At 38.7% G+C, this 25,005-nt stretch overlaps 1 protein-coding gene across 1 annotated transcript; it reads left to right on the top strand.

Annotated features, from left to right (window-relative positions):
* The first annotated feature begins 1,884 nt into the window (after positions 1 to 1,884).
* LOC140950949 (propionyl-CoA carboxylase alpha chain, mitochondrial-like) lies at positions 1,885 to 24,971 on the top strand. Its single transcript, XM_073400162.1, has 25 exons — positions 1,885 to 1,987; positions 3,383 to 3,460; positions 4,458 to 4,505; positions 4,591 to 4,659; positions 5,287 to 5,400; positions 5,995 to 6,048; positions 6,689 to 6,820; positions 8,127 to 8,242; positions 9,183 to 9,285; positions 10,120 to 10,146; positions 10,325 to 10,392; positions 11,080 to 11,300; positions 12,077 to 12,150; positions 12,435 to 12,509; positions 13,058 to 13,126; positions 14,505 to 14,580; positions 15,813 to 15,923; positions 16,777 to 16,879; positions 17,041 to 17,146; positions 18,188 to 18,286; positions 19,478 to 19,528; positions 19,612 to 19,677; positions 21,352 to 21,426; positions 22,253 to 22,330; positions 23,696 to 24,971. The coding sequence occupies exons 1-25, from the start codon at positions 1,916 to 1,918 to the stop codon at positions 23,777 to 23,779; spliced, it is 2,169 nt and encodes a 722-aa protein (XP_073256263.1). The 5' UTR covers positions 1,885 to 1,915; the 3' UTR covers positions 23,780 to 24,971.
* Positions 24,972 to 25,005: the final 34 nt, after the last annotated feature.

Below are 25,005 nucleotides of genomic sequence, written 5' to 3'. Positions count from 1 at the left end.
GACTTTTTAACTACAAGATAACTGGTGCTTTCAGGCGTTATTTGGCGCAAAAAAATATATTTATTTTCTAGTCTCAATGTGTTTCTTAAGATCCTTAGTCTATTTCTCAAGCGGTGCATAGTTCAACAGTTTTTCAATCAAGTCCACATGTGAAAGAAGCATTCTTCTGCAACAGTATCTCTTTAGTCCAAGTGCATCCAAAGCATCTCTGCAAAAAATAAAAAGTTCTTCAGATAAAGATTACCAAGCTCAGCTTACAATAGTCACTGGGCTAGCCTTCACCACAGATGAAACTAAACTCTGGTTAAGTCTGTCTGTGAAACACGGCCAAAATCCTTGTTCTGGCCCTCACCTGTGTACAAGGATTTGAGCTGGATAGTGCTAACCACCGGATAAATCACTATCCAGTGGATAAATATTAGGGAAACCAATTGCGCTATCCAACAGATAGTGATTTATCCAGTGGATAGCACTATCCACCTTTTGAACAGCTGGGACCAAGGGTCAATTTAATAAAACTTTTACATCTGCAACAAGTGTACAACAAGTGTAGCCATTGTTTTAGAGTCTGAAAACAATAGCTACACTTGTAAATTACACTTGTAAAAGCTTTATTTAATTAACCCCAGATCTATAAAGATATCTACCAGGCCAAGTCACAAGCAAGCTACTGTAAATCTCATAAGTCCTGAATCAGTGAAGGTCACCGTGGCACAGTCGGCTAAATACAAAGAATGCTGCCTCTGGCATAACGTTTTCCATTTGGATAGTTCAATGCATGGCAATTTTTTTTTGACTGTAAGCCTTTTTCCTTCTTTTTCTTTTTCTTTTTCTATCTATATTTTCTGTCACTAACAGATGTCCTGTTCAGTTATTTTTTCACAGACGTTCCAAACATGCTGTACAAGTTGGAAATCTACAGTAGTGCAAATAAAATCATTTTATTGAGCTTGCAGAATGAAGCAAATTCAAGTATTCCTTTTATTACTTTCTTGCTAGCTTGATTACTTTGGATGAGTGATGGAAAAGTCGCATGAACATTTGGAAAGTTCTTTTCTGTATCCAATTAACAAGTGCTGATGAAAAAGTAATTTTAAACATATTTATCAAATAATAATAATTGTAATTCCTTAGGTCTGGAGTTTCTCTTTAAACCCTGCTTCATCAAACACCACAATCAATCTTTGGCTTCGAAGGGTAGGTGTCACTGGTAAATCACATCTCCACCATACCATGCAGCCAGCTCCTAAGATATCTTCTATATTTCTCTCAATAAAGCACAAAGCCAACTCCTAAACAACTTTAGAACGTCAGACAATTCGCCCCCCAGAAGATTCGCCCCCAACAGCCAGCCCAGTTCGAAACTGGAATCTAATAATGTGGGCGCTAGTTGTCGGGGGCTAATTGTCCGGGGGGTCGAATTTTCTGACATTGGATACCCCACTTTATTTTCCTCACCCTTCTGTGTATTCTGCTTGAAGTAAACCCAGGTAAGCTTCCCACTTGTTTCCAATAACTTTTCCGCAAGTGAAGCAGCGAATTGGAATGATCATGATCTGAACAACAGACACAGATGAGTTAAGATTTAAAGAAAACAAAAACTTTGCACGTTTCTGTAAAACATGCTAGAGAGAACGATTAAACGATCACGAGAGAATTGTGTAGAAAACCCACCAAATAAAAGATTGAAGCTCATCAGGACGTAGCTTAACACTTAAATGTAATAATTCATTAAAGTAAGAATGTCATTTACCTTTTACGACGAGCAATCGACTACCAAAAGCAGGACAAAAATCATCGACGTCTTTCTGCGTTCGTTCTGCGTATCTTACAAGGCGCTAGTTTCCAGTCTCTTGCGGTACAATCTGTATCCGCTGAAATCAAGCATGACAGGCTCCCAGGTCAAGAGTTGAACATGGCGATGGCTTCCAGAGGTATCGGCTTTGGTCTATCGTCTTTCGTTCAAGGAGCTTGTAGAACTTGCAAGGTTAGTTTGTAATTTTATGGTTTAGAATGTTTATCTGTTATTTTTTGCACAGGGAGCCTTTATTTTGTTAGTTAGTAGCATTTTCTACTCTGTCGTGTGAGACTGCACGTTGCTCATGCATACAAATGAACTTGGCTATAAGCTTATTATTTTTAAAACCAATCTCCAGAAATCTGAGAAGTTTCTTAACAAGTCCCCTAATAATTACTGGTTTTGTTTTTGGTTAATCGAAAGCTGAATCTTTAACGGGACACCCATAGTTCTAATTAAAATAAATAAATAATAACAATCATTCTTTAATTTGCTCTCAGCCGGGCACTTTCGGTTCATTGCGTTACCTTTTGCTATTCAGCCAGATGGGAATGCCTATTTTGTCTAATCGATTTCAGCCAAATCAGATTGCATAACTGGAAATCGTTGTTCAATCTCATGCTGTATTTTGTCTTTTAATTCCCTTGATAACTGCTATTTCTTATGGACAAATTATTGATCTTGAATGCAATATAGCTTGTCACGTAGATAAGCAGAAAAGTTGCATCTCATAGGAATCACATTTTACTCTCAGCAACTTAGTAGTGTATTGCCAGCAAAAAAGTTATGCATCAGTCAATTCCATCTTCGCCCATCCCCCTCCCTTAGCTTATTAAATGTTGAGCATTTGCATTGCAGCCTTGTTAGTCCGGGGGTGGGGCATAAGCAAATTTTCTGTGACCTGGGTATCAGGGCCACCCCCAAGCTTTTCTTACACAGATGGTTTCTGAATCAAAATCCAAACATAGAAAAAGTTAAGAAATTTACAGGAAAAGACAAGCAGATTGGCTTGTTTGCAAAGGACATGAAAAAAAAAAGTTTTCTTGGTGTGATGCTGGCTACCAGCTTATTCCATTACATGAAAACGACCATATCTCCAGCTCAAATTGCTCTGGAAAACAATTGAGTTAATTTTAAGGTACAGATCAGTAAAAATAATTTGCTGAATTGACTTGGCTTTTCCTTAGTTACGTCCCTATATCTACCGCTGTGAATAAACACATGGTCACAGGATTTCGCAACGTCAGTGGTAGAACTAAGTAACTTCTCTCTATAACTGAACAGTAAGAGTGAAATGGTTAAATATCTCCACACTGGTCAACAGTAGGTTCCTGACCCACAATTAATTCTTTACGATGATCAGCATCTAAGTAAACATAACAACGTTAATTGACTGGTAAGCAAATTGTCTATATCTATACCATACTAACTGCATACAGTGTAGAAGACTGTTTGGAGAATACTTATGCATAATCCACATGCTGATAGAAGGTGAAGAAGGTTAAGGATAGATTGATAACATTCTTAGTCTTTATTGTATACTGTTGATGTCAGATCTTTTTGTGTTGTCGATTTTTTCAACAGCAAAGAACATATCTTTTCAATGGATATCAGCAGGCATGCTTTAGAGGTTTGCAGACCTCAAGTATTGCCAGAGAAAAGGTGTGCAGTTTATTGAATTTCCATTTCCTGTGATAACTACACTGTACATAAACACTTCAAAATCACAAAAATGTTTTATAAGAGCCTTTATTCTGATTAGTTTGTAGTCTTAGATTACATGTGGCGGCATGTGTGGCCGAGTGGTTAACACCTTGAACTCCAGATCTGGAGGTCCAGGTTTCAAGCCTTGCCCGTCACATTGTCCCCTTAGACAAGGAACTTTACTCCACTTTGCCTCTCTTCACCCAGGTGTATAAATGGGTATCGGCGACATACTGATGGGAGGTAACCCTGCAATGGACTAGCATCTCATCCAGGGGGGAGTAGCATTACCTGTAGGTGCTTCATGCTAAAGCCATCCTCTTTTTTTTTCTCTGTTTAGCGTCATCTGACTGACCCAAATTTTTGGCATTTTCACAAACAAAAAATTTAATGACGTAGTTAAACCATTTTTCACATGAAATAATTCTTTTAATCTGAAAATGAGCATAGTAACAGCATAGAGAAAAACAGGAACAAAGACAGGAACATTTTTTTACAGTATATTGTGCATTTTGTTAATGCAAATAAAAATATTATGTGAATATTAACTTTTAACGTCATCCTGGGGTTCCAGAGTCTCCTATTCCGAGACTTCTTGTGATTTTTTTTTTTAGATTTTTTTTTTCAATCCGACTGACAGACCCAATATCAGGAAACGCATTCGACACTAAATGAAAAGGAAGCGGGGGATGGCCTTACAAGACTGGGATAAGCTCAGGCCATTTGGACCTTTGGCTCATGTACGCCTCTACCTTTTTACCTTAGATTACATGTCAGTCTGAAAAATTATGTTAATGTCAAAATTTTTCTCATGGTGCCACTTTTAATTATTACAAAAGTCAAAACAAAATATTGATAAATGAATGGTAGAGTAAAACCGTTATAACTTGAACCTGCTTACATGCTTATTCAAGGTACCAGCTACCCCTTTATTGTCTCTGATTTTGTTTTTCAGCTGTTCGATAAAGTTTTGATAGCTAACAGAGGAGAGATAGCATGCAGGGTAAGATAATTTGTACTATCAACAGTATAATTATGACTGTGATGATGAATTCGCCCTATATCGTTTTTTTTTATATCGTTTTCAGGTGATGAAAACATGCAAGCGTCTGGGAATCAAAACTGTAGCAATATACAGTGAAGCTGATGCCAATGCAGTATGTTTTGATAAGTTTTTGAGAATATTAATTTGCTGGAGTGATTCACGCTGTGCTTGTCAAAATGTTAAATAAATGTTCAGTCTATTCTTGTCTTATAAAATCTGCATTAGAACATGCAGGCAGCACCTTACCGCTTATATATCAACAAGGAAAAAGTACAGAAGTGTGGTTAGTGCACTTAAGTTCTTACAAACAAGGGCTGGCTTTGGAAAGTGTCCCAGACGTTACCATCATTATTTATTTTGCACTGGCCTGGGTTTTTCCGGGTAATCAGCCCACCCACATCTCCATAAAAGTCAAGCAGTTAACTTCTCTTCAATGTCTTGATGAGGTCTACGAATGTTAATGTTATTATTATTATTATTATTATTTTTATTATTATTGTTGTTATTATTATTATTAGTGTAAAACGCCTCTTAAAATTTTGGCATTAAAATTGTTCGTGTGATTTGCTAAAGTTAATTATGCCCTAATTTAGTTGGATGCTGTTAAAGATTCTTTTGTTTCCTTAGTAAACAAATTGATCTTTGTAAGATATAAAGCAGACTTACCTGCGGAGCCTTTCTCTTTCACCTGTCATATTTTAAGCACCAGCATTAACTTTGCATGTAACTTATTTTCCAGCTTCACGTAAAAATGGCTGACGAGTCATTTTGTGTAGGCCCACCACCAACAAATCAGAGCTACCTGAACATGGACGCCATTATGGAAGCAATCAACATAACTGGTGCACAGGCAGTGAGTAATATAATTTATGACTACCTATTCTGGCATTTAATTTTATATTGTTTTCTCCTCAATTTTATTCAGGCAAATCTTCATCATGTTTATTCCAACCTCCTTTATTTGTAGATGAACCCTCCTGGGGTTGAATTTTAAGAACCTTGAATGTTCAAGTTGAAAAAGACAAAAAATTTCATTGTCGCCTGTTTATGTCCTCCATAATACAAAAAATTAGGCATTTTCACATCATGGGCATTCACTGAAGGCAAAGAGATATGCAAAAAAAGTGTGTTACATAAGCAGAGTTGTTATTTTGCTTTAAATCTATTGATTTATTGATGTACTTGATGCCTTCAGGATGCACTGGATATTGTACTGTTCCCAGAGCATTTTACATTACATGTATTTTGTTTAGCTTGTTACAGTTATGCAAAAAAAAATGCCTCTTACTTTTAAAAACTCCTCCTATCGTTTGAATGCTCCTTCCTGGGCCCTTGAAATTAAATAAAAATTAATGCCCCAGTTGTCTATTAGATCATTTACGTTTACAATGAAGTTTTGACATTGAAGGATCAGACAGACTTCTTAAAGTGATACATTTCTTTTCAGGTCCATCCAGGATATGGCTTTCTATCAGAAAACAGCAAGTTTGTGGCTAGATTGGTGAATAATGTTTTTTTCTTTCATATAGTGTATCTTTTTCCTTTAGTGTATCTTTCAGATGATGTAGAACCAGTTAAAAAAGTGGTTAAACACGAAATGATACTTTAAACAATTCTGACTGACTGACTGACTGACTGGCTGAATGACTGACTGCCCGACTGGCTAATGACTGACTGACTGGCTGACTGACTAGATGACTGACTAGATGACTGACTGACTGAATGACTGACTAGCTGACTTACTGGCTAATTGACTAACTGACTGAATGACTTACTGACTGAGTGAATGACTGACTGACTGACAGACTTACTGAGTGACTGGCTGACTGACTGCATGACTGGCTGATTGACAGACTGACTGACTGACTGACTGGCTGAATGAGTGGCTGCGTGACTGGCTTACTGACTGAGTGACTTGGGAAGGCGGGGGGCTAGTTACACACTGGTCACGTGAACTATGAATCACTAATCCCCATGCATTTTCTAAAAGAATAAGTTGAGATATTTTAATAAGAGGTCAAAGCATTTTCCCTCTGGGGATCAATTTACTAATTCTCATAACTTTTTTGTTGCTGCTGTTGCGAGAAAATTTAACATTTGGTTACACAAAAGCATACTCTTCTGTTTATTTTTAACAACAGGAAAAGGCTGGTGTGACATTCATTGGTCCCAATGCTGCTGCAATGCAAGCAATGGGAGATAAAATTCAAAGCAAACTGATTGGCAAGAAGGCTGGTGTCAGTATCATCCCTGGATTTGAAGGAGTTGTTAAGGCAAGTGAGCTGCAAGACATTATTTATTTCATCAATACTTGCACTTTAAGCTATAAATCCAAGTTTTTGTTTATCATAAAATTTAATCATAATGAACAATAAGGAATTAAAAAAATAAAATAACGATTTTTTTTCGCATGAGAGGTCACATATATTATAACAGTTAACAAAGCCAATGCTAGAATAGCCAGTGAGTGAACAAATCAGTATTGTTAAAAATCAACTATCTTTTCATTTATAAATTAAAAAAAGGAATGTTCCTTTTTCGATGGTGCTACTGGAGGATAAGCATAGTTTTAGCTAAGGAAAACTAAGCAGGCTTTTGTTACAAGTCAAGCTGGCCTCTTAACTCAACTGCATCTTCAAAATTACGACATGTCTTTGCTTTCCAAGCAATTTTAAGCTGTGATTAGGTCTTTTTCAGCTGGTAAAATTAGCCAGCAGCCCACTTATTTCGACATTATTCCTGGGTAAGGGTGAAGGCAAGAGTTACCGAGCCATGAATGGATTACATAGTTTTCACAAAGGATAAGTCATATTTATATACCTGCCAACTCTCCCACATTACCAACCCTCCAAGTGAAAGTTTTTGCTTGGCCGCCATTTGGTGACCAGTTCTGTTGGTTTAGGGAAACTTTTTTACAAATCAAGTCGCCAGCTTCAAAATTTTAGGCGCCATGATGACTAAAATGGTTGCAACTTGGAGGGTTGATAACATGTATGTGAGTCTCATGCCTGCTGACTAAAGACATCAATCTCATGCATCAAGTACAATCTCTCACACTTGACTCACAAATCTGGATGAATTGTTCCTTAACACATGATAAATAAGGAAAACTCAATTCAATTTCCCCGAAAATATTCCAAATAGATGCTGAATAATGACTTTGTGTTCTAATGAAAACTAAACACACTAAAATTGTCGTCTTCTGAATAGCTTCGGATGTGCTCAATGGTTTTCAGAACATCTTCGCACATTTTCAGTAATGTTTGCTGTGACGATTTCAGAAGTCCCGGTCATGACAAGACAAAAATCTCACGTATTTGACTCAGATAAAGTTGGCAGGTATATGTTTATGTACAGTGCAGGGCTGTCACTATGTTTTGAAGCAACCATAGCAAATAGCAGTTTACCAGTGACATCTCACTAAAAATAAACAGTTTCTGTGTCATCTTTAGCTTTCTACTTTGGTCACCCATAATATCAAGTAAGCTCAGCCATAACAGGTGTTATGGGTTACAGCTCTGCAGTCTATATGATTGTAATACAGTCTAAGGTGACTTTTAATTTATAATGTTTTTGTAGGATGATGAGGATGCAGTTAGGATAGCTAATGAAATTGGTTACCCTGTGATGATAAAAGCTTCTGCTGGTGGCGGTGGTAAAGGAATGAGGATTGCTTGGAATGATGATGAAACTAAGTGAGATATCTTGTCTGTTTTCAATTACATGCAACTCTTTTTTATTATTATCACATGTATTCAGGCCCCTGGCGCCAAACTTTTGCCCTCGGGCGAATAGAAAATCACAGATTTTTCATACAACTCATATGCTGGGCACCCTAGATTTTACAGTTTCAGAGCACTGGGCTCCCTTCAATTTTCCTTAGAGTGCAGCCTTGGTATTGCTAAATAGGAATAAAAAATTGGTCTCATTTGTTTTCAGCTATGGATCTACCGGTATATAATAATATGTCTGCTAGTATGTCACATTTGTAAAATTTACCTTAATTTGCAGTAAGGTTAATATTAGAAGTATAAGCCATGATAGTTTTTTTGTAGAAATTTTGTTAGCCCAGTGTTTGAAATAAATTGTGAAGAAACCAATTAGTATCAGGGCTGTTCTTTGACAGCACCAGGTGGCCCCTGGCTCCTTAGTTTTGCTCCTGGGCGACTAGTTCTAAAATTTCAGTTTTTGCCATAGATCATAAACTGGGCACCCTGGATTTCAAAGGCTCAGAGCATTGGGCTCCCTACCATAATTGCCTTGAGTATACTATCATTTAATAATAATATTATTATTAATGATAATTATAGGAACTACCAGTAAAGCCTCAGGGGATATTAAGTTCTTCTTTTCCCTTTTTGCATCCTTTTTAAACACCTCCTTTTTTATGGAAATAAATTTATTTTGGATGAAATTATCCTACTCAGGTGGAGAGAGACAGAAGAGAATGAATTGAAAGCAGCATGTGCATCTCTGAACTCTTATTAATAATTTTTTTGTTGGAAGTCAATTACAAATCATTACTTTAATTCTTGATCACCATGAATGCTGCAGTTAAGTTTGTATTGGTTGCACAGACTCCCACAGAGGCAAATAAAATTATAGTGAGTTCTTGTTATTATTTTTTTTAATCAGGGAAGGGTTCCGTCTCTCTTCTCAAGAGGCCAGTTCAAGTTTTGGAGATGACAGATTGTTGGTTGAGAAGTTTATTGACAATCCAAGGCATATTGAGATTCAGGTGAATATTGACCCATACGAGAAATATGATTTAAGAACACATACTCTGGGTCACAATTAGCAGGAGTTCAGCGGCAATTCTATCAGTTGTAGAGGTTGCGTATATAACTGTGATGGTCTTCATTCATACAATTCTTCACTCTGCAGTTCACATAATGTGATTTTCATATATTCATAACTTCAGTTGTATTGTAGTTGTATAATCTTCTAGAGCATATTAAATTAACACACAATTTCAGTTTGGCTCTCTGCCATAGTAGCCTTTTTAGTAGTGATAAGCGTGTTTCTTGGCCTGGTTTTCACTATTGTGAGGGGAACTATGTCTGACATAACATTTTAAATGAACAATATGTCTGCACAAAATAAATGCCAAAGACTAGTTGAATTTACCCTAGCATGGCCTCATCCAAAAATGTGATATCCTTTAAATATTGCCAAACACAGAAAAATGGGATCAATTTAGGTATCCCACCTACCCCTCCCCTAAGCTAACATTCACACTTAGGGCAAAATGATGGCTTAGGGGAGGGGTAGGTGGGCAGTTTCCCAGAAACCTAAATTGATCCAGAAATGCAAGGGAAGGTTGATGCAACACAGCTCCAGCGCCCTTCTCCCCCCTCCCCCTCCCCCTCCCTTCCTTTGCACCATGAGTCTGTTTGCCACAACCAAGGGTTGTCTCGCTACTGTGTATGAAGGCACTTAGTGTGTCGAAGAGTGATTTCAATATTATTAAAGGATTGATTGATTTGGATAGGGCTTTGGTACAATATGTGGACATACTCAAATTGCTATACATGTATATGTGTTGCTATAGTCTTTCTTTTTTGCTTAAAAGGTGGTTGGAGACAAACATGGAAATGCTGTAAGTTCCAGTTCATATATTAATTATTATTATTGTATTATCAATCTGAAACAGTTGACATTTTTGTCTCTAACAGACTCCTCTGTAAAACAGGCACCTAGATTCAATCCTTACCATTCTTTGCTGCCAGTTTGATGACAGACATGGTTTACTTTTGAATTTGTTTGTTTTAAAATAGGTTTATGTTAATGAAAGAGAGTGTTCGATCCAAAGGCGAAACCAGAAGGTCATTGAAGAGTCCCCCAGGTAAAAATATAGGAGCTAAGCATGATTTATCCTCCCTTCTTGATTACACAATACTTCACTTCATTTCTTAGAATAAGTACATGTTGAAGGAAAGAAATTAGTCATATAGCTAGTCCTGTGAATTTCAACAAAGATGGGTTTATCGCTCAGCAAGTGTGCTTCTTTAGTCAATGTGCCACCAGAAGTTTTGTCCAAAAACGCTCTTTAAGTTAGTTGAGCTGTTTTCTGGTCGCCATCGTGTCAGTGACAAGCAAAGCTACCCAAAGTTGAGATCTTTGCTAACATTTATTCCTGCTGGCAATAAATGACAGTGTTTAAAGTTTGGCCATGTGTAGAAGGGGAGATTTCTAGATTATTTGGACAAAAACAAGACACTTCCCCCACTGGCTGTTAACTTTCTCTTCAGTTCACTTCTTCCTATTTTTCTTTTTTTTCTGAACAAGTAAATTTTACTTGGCTTTTTTATGGTGGAAAAAGTTTTTCCAAACACCCTAAGGATCCTGAAATATTATTTTGAAGGAAATACAGATCACAGTGGAATGAAATTTCCTTTTGAATTTTCTGTTGTTGGCTTTCAGGCAGTTTAGGTGTGAATGTATTTTGCTATTCTATATTAGTTCTAAGACCTAAGCAGTCATCTAAATGAAGTTATTGTTAGACTAAAAACTAGCATTTGTTTTCTTGCAGTCCATTTGTGGACCCAGACATGAGAAAAGCCATGGGTCAGCAAGCTGTAGCTCTTGCTAAGGAAGTCGGTTATGACTCGGCTGGCACTGTTGAGTGCCTGGTTGACTCGCAGAAGAATTTCTACTTCCTGGAAATGAACACTCGCTTGCAAGTAGAACATCCCATCACTGAGATGGTGGCTGGAGTTGATCTTGTGGAACACATGATCAGAGTAGCAGCAGGTACTGAAATGCTCTTCCTTTTGATCATAAATTCCATGTGCGTCCATTTCATCCATACCAGTAAATTGAATCCGACAATACTGCGGGACCTGGTTTGTTAGATAGTGATATTCACTGGATAAGTCACTATCTAGCAGATAAGCATTAGGGAAACCAATTGCACGTTCCATTGGATAGTGATTTATCCAGTAGACAATGTTATACACCTCAGTAGTCAGCAATTACCAACTGTTGTTCCTCCTTTTATTCAGTAAAACAAGCCTTTTGAAGCATGCCTCGATTAACCCTTTATTGACCCTTAAACTCATTCACCCCTGAATCATCCAAAACCACTTGTGAAGATCCACGTCCCTTCTACCACCTGTAACATCATCAGTTTTAACAGCCATGGACAACTTTTTCATTTAACTTGTAAAGGGTGAAAAGATGTTTCAAACCATACAAGAACGGGCACGATTCATCCCCTGAAATCCTTACAATGAGACACTAAAGCAACTGCTCCACAGACCGCTGCACAAACCCTTAACAAAGAACTCAAAGATCCTAGCAGTGTACAAAGCTACCACACACCATGTGAGCCTGCACTTATCAGTTATGGGATTGACCGCTGGATTCCCGCTAAGCTCGTGGAACGCTTGACGGCTAAGCTCATGAACTGCTTGACCCTTAAGCTCATGGACCGCTTGACCACTAAGTTCGTGGTGGCTAACTTAGTTAAATAACATTAGCCAAAATTAAATGCCATTAATTTATTATTCAGCCTCTTGTCTTTTCAGGTCATCCCTTGGGCATCACACAGGCAGATATTCCAATCAATGGCTGGGCAGTGGAATGCAGAGTCTATGCTGAGGTCTGACTTACTCTTTTTGAAAGATTTTACTTTCATCGTGAGTTAATCTCCCAGTTCTTTGGGTTGTTGCATATTCTAGACTTCAAGAACGACAAAACTGTCTTTGATGTGTAAGATTCTTTTTTTTCTTATTGGTGATCTTGCATCCAAAAAGTTTGTTACTATTTTTCATCATTATTATTAAAGCAATGTTTTTAAACATTTGTTTCTCCAATCAGAATGTATAGTGCATTTTGTCCATTAACAGGAAAAGGTTAAAGATCAGTAAAATATTTTTTTCATAGGATCCATATAAGAACTTTGGTTTGCCATCTATTGGAAGACTGTACAAGTACATTGAACCAACTCATATTCCAAACGTAAGTATTTTTTTAAATGTGTTGTGTTTTCTTCCACCTCCTACATGGTATAGCTATGTTATTGGAATAACCGGCCATGGATGAGTATTGATTTTGATTCTCAGACTCTTGCTTCCACAAACTTATAGACTCCTTTGTTTTATGTCATCTTGCTGTGAAACTGACAAAACCGTGAACACCAGAAGCATTTATGGAATGTTATTGTGTTGCGAGCAAAAAGCCAATAAGGCTTAAGAAAACTAAACCGCAAACAGCAACAGTAATTGGTTTGCAGTTTTGAGGTTTGCTCATGTGTCCTGAACTTTATTGTGATTGGTCACTACACAATCAACATCCCTAAAAATTTTCAAATATTTAAAATTAATGGTTTTCTGAGTTTGACAGTAATGCTGTGAGAGGGGGTGGGGAGGGATTATAAAGGGATGGGTTTTCCCTAAAGTGGAACAGGGTCCCACTCTTCTGATGTAATTAATAGATCTTCTTCAAGTTATAACTTTTTCCTATTTATTGTAGCTTGTATTTTTTTGTTTCTTAATTTTTTTTTCTAGGTTCGTTGTGACAGTGGCATTATTGAAGGAAGTGAAATTAGCATTTATTATGATTCCATGATATCAAAGGTATTGATTTTTTGTGCACTGCTTTCCAGTGCAAAATACATACAGCTTCCATTTTCTTTCCACAGAAGAACTTTTAATCACTGATGAAGTGGATTATATCACTCTTTGCTATTTTTTTGAAAGGCTAAAACTATTTTTGCATCAATTGACTTCCAAACACAATGGTCCATTTTTTTTGTAAGACTATATTCAGGCATTTATTTAAAACTATTTCCTGGTGTTTGTTGCAACAGATGGCAAGGATGGACATAGATTGAAACTTGAAAAAGTTTGGCCAACTTTTTCAAGTTTCAACATAGTTACTATAGTTTAAATTATATGCCTCAAGAAGTCACCGACTGAAAAAAAATATCAAAGTTAGTTCTCCCTGATGAAGTTGTTTGTTATCTTCTTCATAACAATAACCAACTAATAAAAATACTGTCTAAAAAACTACTCTAAAATTCACACGAAAACTAATTTAAAAATGTCCGCATTCCTTGTATTAACACTAAAATCATCTCAAAAGTCAGCATTCTTGAGAAAAAGGGTTCAAGACCCTCGAGCACATGCGTGGACTGATCATAGAATTTCAAAAGATATGCACGTTCTTTCCAAGATATGGCACTGGCATAAGACTTGCCATTGTTCCGGGAAAGTTTGTCCATAAAGTTGCTCAGGAAAAGTTTGCATTATTTGCCCATTTCTCCGTTCATGTCAGAAACCAGGGGGGTAAACGATCCCATTTCCACGTCAATAACTCTTTGTTGGTACTTCCTTTTCTTCTCTTTGTCATGGTACAAAAAAACTTTGCATTTGGGTAGTGGCATAAAGTAATAGTTTATTTTACAGTTATGGGTGCAAACGAGGCTGGAGTTGACCTTGTTTTGATACAGCCCTTCCCCATGTTATTCTTATGCTAACTAGCTCTTATCTTTTAACGGGATTTTCATAAGGAAAGGAGAGAAGTTTGTATCAAAACAAGGCCATCCTCAGCCTCACACAGAGGCTAGGGAGCTAAACTCATGACTGTAAAATGGTCTATAACTTTGACACAGAATTGGACTGAAACAGCTATATCCTCTTGATACATCCCCTGTAAAGCTTAATAACCAGTGATTTGAGTAGTTTCATGAAGTTTGCCCATTCATATTTATAGATTGTTCACAGTCCCCTATTTTTCTGTAAGATCGTTGAGATTGAAGTCTTTGAGTTACGGTCGGCCATCTTGGATGAGTGTGAACTGTGGATGCCTACCCTCTGGGTACCTATGAAACCAATATGGTCACCCATACCAGTAAGCTCTCGATCCTTACAAGCTTACAAAAAAATAGAGGACTGTGAACAGTGAACCATTTTTTTAAAAATTAATTTGCCAAAGTCTGTTTCTTTTTGAAAGCTTGCAACTCATGGAGCCACAAGAAATGAGGCCCTTGATACGATGAACAAAGCACTGGACTCCTATGTTATCAGAGGTATTAGCTCTGTCATATTTGTTGTCTTTTGCGTAGATGGCGGGATTTATCACACACAATAAATTCATTTTACAGGTGCTTTCTGTTGTTTTAGTTGAGGCTCTTATGCCTCAGCAAGACTGGGGACAAGTGGGGACTGTGTGAATCTCTTAATTTTGAGGATTTTCCCTTGCGGATTTGCTGCTCACTACGCATGGCATTATGCATGTAATAAGACGATAGGGAGCTTAAGCAACAACATCAGTGACAGAAACGAGGATGTCAAAAAAGCAGCAGATATGTTAGGCAAAGCAACAACTCTGCACGTCCATCACACTTATTTTGTACATTTCCTTGTTATGCTGCATGACTGCAACTTGAAAATGCCTAATTTTAAGTTTTATAGATTTTTCCTTCCCTTGAATGTGGTCCCCAAGTCAATTCTAGAGAAATTCGCCCACATTTGACGTGTTCAGTGAATTGGAATAAACGCGAAAAAGTTTAAAAAAGGCGAATTTAATATAAAAGTGACATTTCTGCTGCCATCACCATCCTCAATGCTAAAGTTCCCTAATAATATTCCTTCAAACCCTACCCCACCTTATCATTTCTGGGGCAGAGGGAGGGGGGGATAGGAGAAGAGAGAGAGAGACACGGGGAGACGGCTCTACAATATACTCTCCCCTAACCCCTATGGAAGGCCTGATACTCAGGGCAACCCCACCATTTTCGGACTTTTTGGTAAAAATTAATTATTATTTCCACATTGATAATGATTGTCTTATTTGAGAAATTATTAATCCCTCTGCAAGTAACATTTTCTTGTTTTATCTGCGTCACTTCCACCCTCACCCCACCCACATCCCGCTTAATTCCCTCTCTGCGGCAGGTTTCAGTGATCTCTATGGTGGAGTTTGTAAGCGAGGAGCAGGGGGCAGGGGTGTGGGGGGGTTTGTTGGGCACAAATCATGTCTATTTATACAGCTATTTCAGGAAAGGTTGTGCACTTGATAATCCCGAAAGATAATATGGGATATGATCAATACACTGTTCCTGACACTGTAGCTGTCGAACCTACTTTTGTTGGTCTCTCAAGCATAGCCTCTCATGCCTCTCATGCCATTCTTTCAAATTTCTCTGAATAACAGTGAACTCAAAACCACCCACAATACCTTTCGGGATTGTCGCGTGCACTTTCTCGAAATAGCTGTACACTTAAGGGGTGTTTAAATAATGTTAATTTCATATTTCAGGTGTGACATACAATGTTTCACTGCTCCGTGATGTCCTGAATCACCCCAAATTTCGTCTTGGTGACATAACCACTAAGTTTCTGCCACAGGAGTACCCAAGTGGGTTTAAAGGTAAGTGTGTGAAAGTAGTCAACATTTCATAATAATTACTGTAAATCCTCTATAAACCCCTCGGGTGGGGGGGCTTATTTATTTCAAGCACGTTTGAGGTGCCGAGAGCATTATTTAATTTGGCGAAACTGGGCACCACACTGCTTTTTCAAACAACCTCAAAATGGTATCAATTCTGCATGAAGACTAGAACACAAAGTGGAAACGCTTAAGCACATGAAGTTGGAGGTCATGCAGCTGAAAATCAAAAACTAATCCGAACTCCCAGCACATGAATAACCATACTGGATAAGTCCACATGATTGAACATGAAGTGTTACAGTCATGATTAATTAACACACTCTATTAATTATTAATCTGGTTGTGAAGAATAAGGTGACAGGAGATGTGTAGAAAGGGGGTGCTTAATAACTTTCTTCCTCTGAAAATGGAGAACTTTATTAGAGAGGGGGTCCCTCTTGTCTTCTAAAGTATTAAGCCCTGCAGATTTTGCCCTTTAAACAAGTGTTCTGACTGATACAGTTATTTTGAAGTTGCCTAAAACGTTGACATTTTTTGACACCTGAGAGTATTGACCACTCGAAAATAACAACACCTATGGCTGCTGTTCTCGGTCATGTGGGTCGAAACTGTATGGTAGTAAGCTGGGCTGCCTGTGTTGACAATGTCAGTGTTAATTCCTGATTTACTTTGGGAACAATACTGTGGTAAGCTGGGTTGCCTGTGTTGATACTGTCAGTGTTACAACCCCTGCTTTACTTTTGAAACTGTACGGTTGTAAGCTGGGCTGCCTGTGTTGTCACTGTCAGTGTTGCAAGTCTTGATCTATTTTCCATTTTTGCGTTTGTTGTAGGACATCAGCTGACTGAACACGAGAGAGATGAATTATTGGCTACTACTGCATATTTCTTTGTACAGAGATCATTGAGGGCTAAAACATTTAAAAACCAGGAAAAGTAAGTTGAGCGCAAATAGGTGAAACAGAAAGGTCGTTTGATTACCTGTTCAAGTGCCCCTGTTGACAAGTAAGTCCCGCGCCAAAGAGCTGGAACCTTAAAGTAAGCACTTGAAGGGACTAACTCAAATTAATATGGTGAACATTTGGCTTCTGTTTTAGACAAAATGCGGTGATTAAGAAGGAACAGTCTTGGGATCTGATGATAACCTTGAACAAAGAGGATTATCCCGTCATTGTAAAGGCAAAACCCGAAGGAGGTTTCAAGGTACACTATATTTCTTTCATTGTTATTTTTTATGTTTTGGCGGGATCCTTGGCCTTTGTAGATTGGGTACACAATTTTGCTCATGTTTTTCTATGGTTGCCTGTAGCCATCCTAAAGTTTCTTTGGCTTTACTATACTGTGGGCGAGCTCTCCATTTCGAGTGGCTAGCGAAGCGAGCTGCAAGCAAATGCGCGGGCGAGCTGCGAAAGCCGTGAGGGACAGACCCCTTGCACTTGCTCTCCTATCGTATGCGGCAGTCACTTGATTTCTCGCAACTCCCCCAAAAGAAGAGCTTGCTCGCAGGCTATGGCTTTACAAGCCTTTGGTGCCGTTTGTGTGAAACTTTACAATGGCTTGTGTCGCGGATGGACATCTAAGCTACAAAAGACTTTGAACAGAGGTTTTAGGATAGCTATTACAGGCTATACCTATGGTGCTGCCCTGCTCTGTTGTGTGTTTCTATGTCATTGATGTCATGCAAAGCTAATTTTTCTACACAATATCAGCCTTGTTACAATGCAAGCATACACAGAAGCAAAATTGGCAAACGTAGTAACCTGTTGACAGTGGGCCTTTTTCAAAACTTCCATAAAATTATTCTTTTTTGTCCCTCCAAAATTTTGCACAAGCATTGTTTTCAATTTTTCTTGGGACTTACAATCGCCGAAGAGAAATTGAAAACAATGCTTATGCAAAATTTTGGAGGGACAACAAAGAGTATTATGGTATTTTTGAACAAGGCCAATTATTGGTGACTTCATCCTAACGGAAGAAGCTTATGGTCAGCATGCTACTGCACATGCGACAGCGCATCCTACATGCGCTTATATGTTCGTCATTCTTGTAGACCCTCCATTTATTTGAATAGCTGTAACCATGTTTTCTACACCATTACGTAGGTCACTGATCCCCTTCTGCTGCTTTTGCTCCTCTCTGTGAAAGAAGTGCAGTGAGGTCCACTTTAATACACTGATAAAATCGCTCTGTATTAACCTTTAAAACCACTGACAGGCTATCTGATCCAATGTTTGGTCATTTCAGGTTACTGTCGAAGGCCGCTCTGTGGATTTCAGCACTACTTCCAAGTTATCTGATCCTGTGTTTGAAGCAAGAGTCAATGGAAACACCGCATTATTGCAGGTAAGAATAGAGCCATGCTCTTTTAAAGATGACATCATTAGCAGTATTTCCTAGGTGATCTATAGGGTGCCTTGTGTACTGCCGCTCACTCACTCCTGTAATGTGATTGTGACCTTAAAGGCAAATCGTATATTATATTTTGATAACGTTTCCATTTTGTCATGCAGTGTCTCATCCGAGTATTCCAGACAGAGAAAAGTGAGTTACAACAACAAAGCGGTTTTAGACTAACTTCGAGGCCGGGAGAGGGTTAAATTTGCTGTTGGTTCTCTCCCTTGGTCCGAGAAGTTTTTTTCTCTGGGTACTCCGGTTTTCTCTTTTCCCCAAAAGCCAACATTCCAAATTCCAATTATCAAATTGGAACAATTTTCCGTGGACTGTACTCTTATCGACCATAGAAATGACCTCAGAATGTTCAAAGCTCAAGCGGAACAACGAGCTGCAGGCGAGTTGTTCGAAGCCAAGAAAAGAGAAAGCAAACGGCGCCACCATCACGTTATTTTCATTGTCTGTAGTCCTATTGACCAAAGGTTTTGACCAATTAGCACTTGAGAAATCACTCAGTTATTGTAAAATGTGACCTCAAAAGTGTCTTCAATTAGTTGAGGACACTTAGAAGGCCACAGGCAGGCTTATCGGTTCTTGGGAGACTGAGTAAGTGTGGTACATTACCTGCACTCACCTCCTACCAATGTGGCCTGGGTCCAAGTGCCGGCGTTGATGTCATGTGTGGGTTGAGTCATGTTATGAGTTCTATCCCTTGTTTCGTGAGGTTTTGTTCCATCTCATCTTCCATCCCTTAAAAAGCCAGCACGTCCACTTGAAAGGACAATTCGATCTGGAGCGCACAAACTCTTTCAAACTGGTTCTTCAGAGCTTGTTCTTGAACTTACAAATTTCATTGCATACGGTGAGTGGAAACTCAGCCGAGTGTTCGAAATAGCTTCTCGAATGGTCAATAATTCTGTAAGAAATTCTATGCTAGCAACATAATCAATCCTACTCATTAAAAAAACTTTTTTAGGCCAGCTGAAATGACTTTTAACTGATACTTGGTAGCTACAGCTTGACTGAATGGCAAGCCGTAAATCTTTAAACCTTATGAACGATAGCAACTTCCTTTTTTTATCCTCTTATATTACTCATGATGGTTTGACAAGTTAGTATAAAGCAGTATTCTTTTTCTTGCAGACATTAAAGAAGGAAGGGAATCTGTTTAAAATCCAGCATTATGGAACAACGGTGGGTACTAAATGAAAAGGGCCTGCTGCAAAGGGAGTATCTTTCTTCAGAAAGATTTATAATCCGTGTTCTTTTTGTCATAGTACAAGCTCAGAGTACACACACAAGATCAGTACGAATACATGAAGTACATGCCGGAGATTAAAGAGGTATGGGAAATTTATCTTTTTCTTCTACTACTACCTCCTCTGTTCCTGTCAAAAGTTGAGCAATGCTGATGAGAGCTGATGGAATAGCTACTTTTCTTGAGGAGTTTATTTTGGCCCCTTAAAGTTTTAGCAAGAGCTACATCTGTGATACCAGTGCATTTTGGGTAAACAATGGACAAAGAAAGTTAAAAATGTAACCCATCCCCAAAACAAAACGAAGAGGTGCGACATATAGGGGTAATGAAATTAGACGCTTTTAAGAGGTGCGAGGCCACTGTTTTATGATAGTGATAAATTTGTCGTATTTGCTCCTTAACACTAGAAGGCTTTAGATTCTAAGACGATTACGACTACGAGTACGAGATTTTCTCGGTACTAAGTAGTGCACGCGCGTGAGCCAGTGTCATTTTGGCGGGAAAACGTGGTAGCCGTCGTCATTCTACTACGAGTTTTAGCGAGAATGTGGAAGTGGCGAAAACAAGTTATCAAATGTTAGACGTTTTATCACTTTGCGATCGGAAGAGGGCGTAACGTCCTTCACTAAAGGTAACAGTGCTTACTTTTCTAAAAAATGGTAAAATGAAGTACTTTAGCGAGTCTGTACTTTGAGAATACGCCAAAAAAATTCAAGTTAAATCTCGTACTCGTAGTCGCTCTCGTCCTAGAATCTAAAGGTCTCTACATTGTTGTATGAAAACATGATAACAAATGCGAAAAGGCTGGGAAAATTTAGGTTTGCCGCGGGATTCGAACCCTGACCTCTGCGATACAGGTGCAGCGCTCTAAGAGGTCAAGATAAAATCCCAGCAAGCCTGAATTTTTTCAGGCGTTCTCTTTTCGCAACTTTAAGTGTGATGATCTTGTCTGCATAGACCTTTCCCGCATTCCTGTAAACAAAGGCATCAAGTCAAGGCTCAAGTGGAGGAAATGCAGTGATTTGTCTCGACCTCATTTCTTTATGCTTGCTTACTGGAGCGGAATGCGGGGAAGGTTTATTTCTTTAAATTTTTTGTCCTTTTTACCTTAATAGACCTTGTCACGGTTTTCGACGCCATATTGACGAGTAGGCAAACGTGTGAGAAATTACAGTGTTTGTATGAGAATCTGATGTCGAATAATTTCCGTAGAATGGCTGTTCTGAACAAAATATCAATTGTAAACTAAAGCTACAAAGCAAAGGATTACCCTAAAAAAAAAGGGGGGGCATACCTGTGCTTAAATTTCTCCAAAGGCTTGCTTTAGCTTTTCCATATATTTGTCTCCAATATTCCCGGGACTTTCTTACAGACAAATGTATAGAAAATTTTAAAAAGTGGTTCTAGGTCTTCTAGTGCTTGTAACGCCCTCAAACTGTTTCAGGAGAATCCTTAGGAGTGAAGCTTTAGTTTACAAATCATTTTTTTTTCAGAACAGCCGTTCTATGGAAATTATTCGACATTAGATTCTCATACAATCACTGTAATTTCTCATGCGTTTGCCTACTCGTCAAGATGGCGTCGAAAACCGTGACAAGGTCTATATTTGGAGAACCCTCTACCCTACCCTACCCTCTTTGTCTTTCAGAAAGCATAGGGAGAAGAGTTTGAGATTTACAGACTCTCTTGTCCGCTTGATGCAGGTTTCACTGAATATTGATATTGTGGGTAATTATTTTCCTCTTCTATAACTTTTCAGGAGGACATGTCTCCATTCCTCAAGTCACCCATGCCTGGCACAGTGGTATCAGTTGCTGTCAGTGTCGGAGACGAGGTAAGTCATGTCAATCTAAACAGTTAACTCTTCATTAACCTTTAAGGGGAAATGTCACCAACAGTTAGCTCTACTTGAAAATCTTATAAACACCTCCGCGGCCGAAGCTGCTATCGCGTCCCACGAACACGTTCTCAGGGCTTCGTCTCGCTTTTCTTCTCCAAGAAGAGGACTGCCTGACGAGCCAAAAAAAAAAACGTTTGCTTGAGAGGCTGAAGCTGCTACGACTAAAACGTAGTGTCCAATTTTGGTTGCTCTTTATTTTGCCATAACATTACTGCCATCCTATTTCTTGTAACCTTATCTTCCGCGCAAGGTCAGTTGTAGCCTCTGTTGTAAGTAACCTCTTCCTGTTCAACGGAGCCTGCGTGGCAGACGCCGGTTAGTTTTTCTTCGGCGTTGGTTGTTATAGAGCGCACGAGTACGCGCACTTTTTTCCTCCTCCTCCTGCGCGCGCATCCTCGAAATTTCTCCCTTGGCCCTTAAATAACGGCGCCTGCTATGGTTCCAACGCCAGTTCTCAATAGGCCATTTTCACGATGACGAAGGTTTATCTACCACTAACAGAATTCATTTCGTTTTGTTTCCTCATTAAAATTTATCAGTGCCACTGAGATGTATAAACCAGTAGCCTCAATTTACAAATGAAAACAACAAAATGAAGAATTCTTGTAGTTGTGGTCAGATGTCCTATTTCAGATAGAAACTCCCAGCTGCAATCTATAAGAAACTTCGAAGGTTGATGGTCTTAGTTAAGGGATCCCGAATTTACTTTTAACACTACTGACAACTGCTGCATAAGTCATAGTCTACTCTGTTTTGACAGGTTCACGAAGGACAAGAGCTTGCAGTAGTAGAAGCAATGAAGATGCAGAACAGTTTACATGCGGGTCTTTCTGGCACGGTAAGCTTACATTTCTTGTTTAGCCGAAAGCTCCTTGTTTTACTTTCATGTCATATTCTTTATATCATTTTGTCTCTTCGCACCTTCGCGGCATTCCTTCTAGAAAGTCCCATTTTAAATGTTGGGCACACTGTGCTTACATAGCAGCCGTTATATATTTTTATTTTAACTTGAATAAATCCTCTCGAGGTGTGGAAGCAGATAAGCGTGTGCAAAGCGCGATCCTCGTACACGTAGGGCAAGTGTTTCGTTTCAAGCAGGACCCGGTTATTTGACATGTAACTTCCGGTAGTTCACACGAAAGAATTACTTTTTTTAATTGTGAAAATCCTTTTTTTTTTTACATTTATTAACCAAAGAAAGACTTGACCCTTATTTTACTCACTTTGTTATGTAATGTATACAATCGAAAAAAAGAGATGATTCCTGTCATAATTCCGGTTACCCAATTCCGGTCCAGGGAACGCAGGAAATTGCATTTAAGAGAGTCCAACTTTACAAATTTCCCAGGGGGGCATGCCCCAGATAACCCCCCCCCCCCCAGGAGTTCGTAGTGCCTGACAACGTTCGCACTAGCGGCGCGAACGGTGCACGTCCGAACCACTGCATCCGGTACTTCCAAATGCTACCGAATACCCTAGTAGGGTAGACTCTTCGTTATTATAAATCTTTCGCAGAAGGAGCCGGTTTCTCTTCCGAGATTTATAGTATCTTGGGAACAATGTTGAGTACAGCAAACTCCTTAGAAAGGAGAAGACTTTTGACTTAAATAGAAAATAATTACCGGAAAACCCGGTAGTTTTCCTTGGGCGAAAAACACACAAAAAGGAACTTCCCTGTGAAACATCACAGGGGTGCGTTTGAAAAGGCAATGAAATTATCAGAAACTTGGGTTGATACATATCTGCCAGCTTGCTCAGTGGTTTGAAAAGCAAGGAAAAAGAGCCACCGTTGCATCGTGATCATGTGACCGCGGTTCGTGGGGCCTTGTGGGTACGCCCAGGCCCTCTCTTTTTTTCTAAGGTGGGAACACATTTTAACGTCACTTTAAGCCGATTCACAGCCCAAGGGTAATTCTGGTGTTAATGATATATGGTGTTAGTTAAACTGAAAATCAGTTAGCTTAACCTCGAAAATGCCTTCAATGTTTGTCAATCTGAAAAAACTAGGCACCACAGGAATGATTTGCAATCTAAGACCAATTTGCTCCCGAATAAAAAATATGTGTATTTAGATTGGTTCAAACCTGCGTACGCCCAAAAAGTCCTTCAGAGTCGCCTCAAAGAGGATTTTCTCCAAAGAAGGGCTAGATCTCCGAATTACCGTTGAAGTCTCTTTCCTCTGTTTCTTTCCTCTTTGATCCAGGTGAAAGCCGTTAACTTTGCAGCTGGAGACAAAGTCGGTGAAGGAGACATTATGGTGGAAATCGAACACCACCCTGACCATTAAGTTCTGGGATCAATTAAGGTGTCTGGGTAACTGACTACCTACCCCTCCCCTAAGTCAACATTAACACTTACTTCTCACGTAAGGCAAAATTGTGACTTAAGAGAGGGGTGGGTGGTCAGTTACGCAGAAAACTCTATTGATTCTCGTTCTACTCTAGCAAAACCCTTAGCGTGCAAAGAACTAGAAGTAGTGTCCGATTGCCCGGGGCTAGTGGATTTTGCTATTAGAGTATCGGAATGGTGAAGTCTGTTCTTAACTTGCCAACGTTTTGCGGGGGAATTCAAATTGCAGAAGAACTGTAATCAACCCTGCTCATAATTTTTTTGTTGGCTAGTTAAAATGACTTTAAGGTTAGTACATGGTAGCTACAGCTTACCCGAAACACAAGCTGTAAAACTGACTTTCTTTGCTTACTACGTATAACCCTTTAAGCCCCAGTATCCACATCCAAATTCTCCAAACTGATCTCCGTACATTTCCTTAAAGAGTTAGCTGAGAGGATTTGTTTAAAGATCCACGCATTTTCCCTGAGGTAATCATTTTTTTAAATTCTCTTAACCATTTCTCTTGATAATGTATTCCCGGATATTGTTAGGAGAAAATTGATGTTGGTCACTCTCTCGCATTTACACGAGCAAGTATACCTTGGCAAGGAAAAGTTGCTTGTGTAATTGGAAAGTTTGACAAGTTGTTTTTTTCTTGTCAAAGTCTGAACAGTGAAGTTTTTTCTCTGTTTTGATGGGTTTCTTTGTTGTTACCGGTTACCCTCGGAAAGACCAAGGTACGTCCTAGAAGTAGTCCCTACTAAAAAGAATGAAATCGTTAAAAAAAACAACTTAGAGTGGGACGTAAGTAGTAGCTCAAATCATAAATATTCCGAAGCTAGGTTTTAGCACTGGAGATAATACAGTGTATACTAGAAAACAAGAGTGCAAGAAAACTAAAAGATTTTTCGAATACGTTTTGTATTACGTGATTGTGATATTTAGATCTAAATATCTAATGTATTTTAACTGTGAACAAGACGATAAAATGTATTTTATGTAATGCGAAATGAGTTAAATCAGATACAGGTAACGTTTCAAACAGAGTCTAACAAAAACGGTGCGATTAAGTTATTGAACCGTTTTCAAATAGTGTACGTAACTTAAATAACAAGAGTCGAGTACTATAAATTTCTATTCCCTGGAAACATTCTCTTGACTTTTCTGTGAAACGTTGACTAG

Source organism: Porites lutea, chromosome 10 (genome assembly GCF_958299795.1).
Source record: "Porites lutea chromosome 10, jaPorLute2.1, whole genome shotgun sequence".
Lineage (NCBI taxonomy): Eukaryota > Metazoa > Cnidaria > Anthozoa > Scleractinia > Poritidae > Porites > Porites lutea.
The sequence above is the reverse complement of the archived record's forward strand: the minus strand, read 5'-3'. Positions and strand labels throughout refer to the sequence as shown.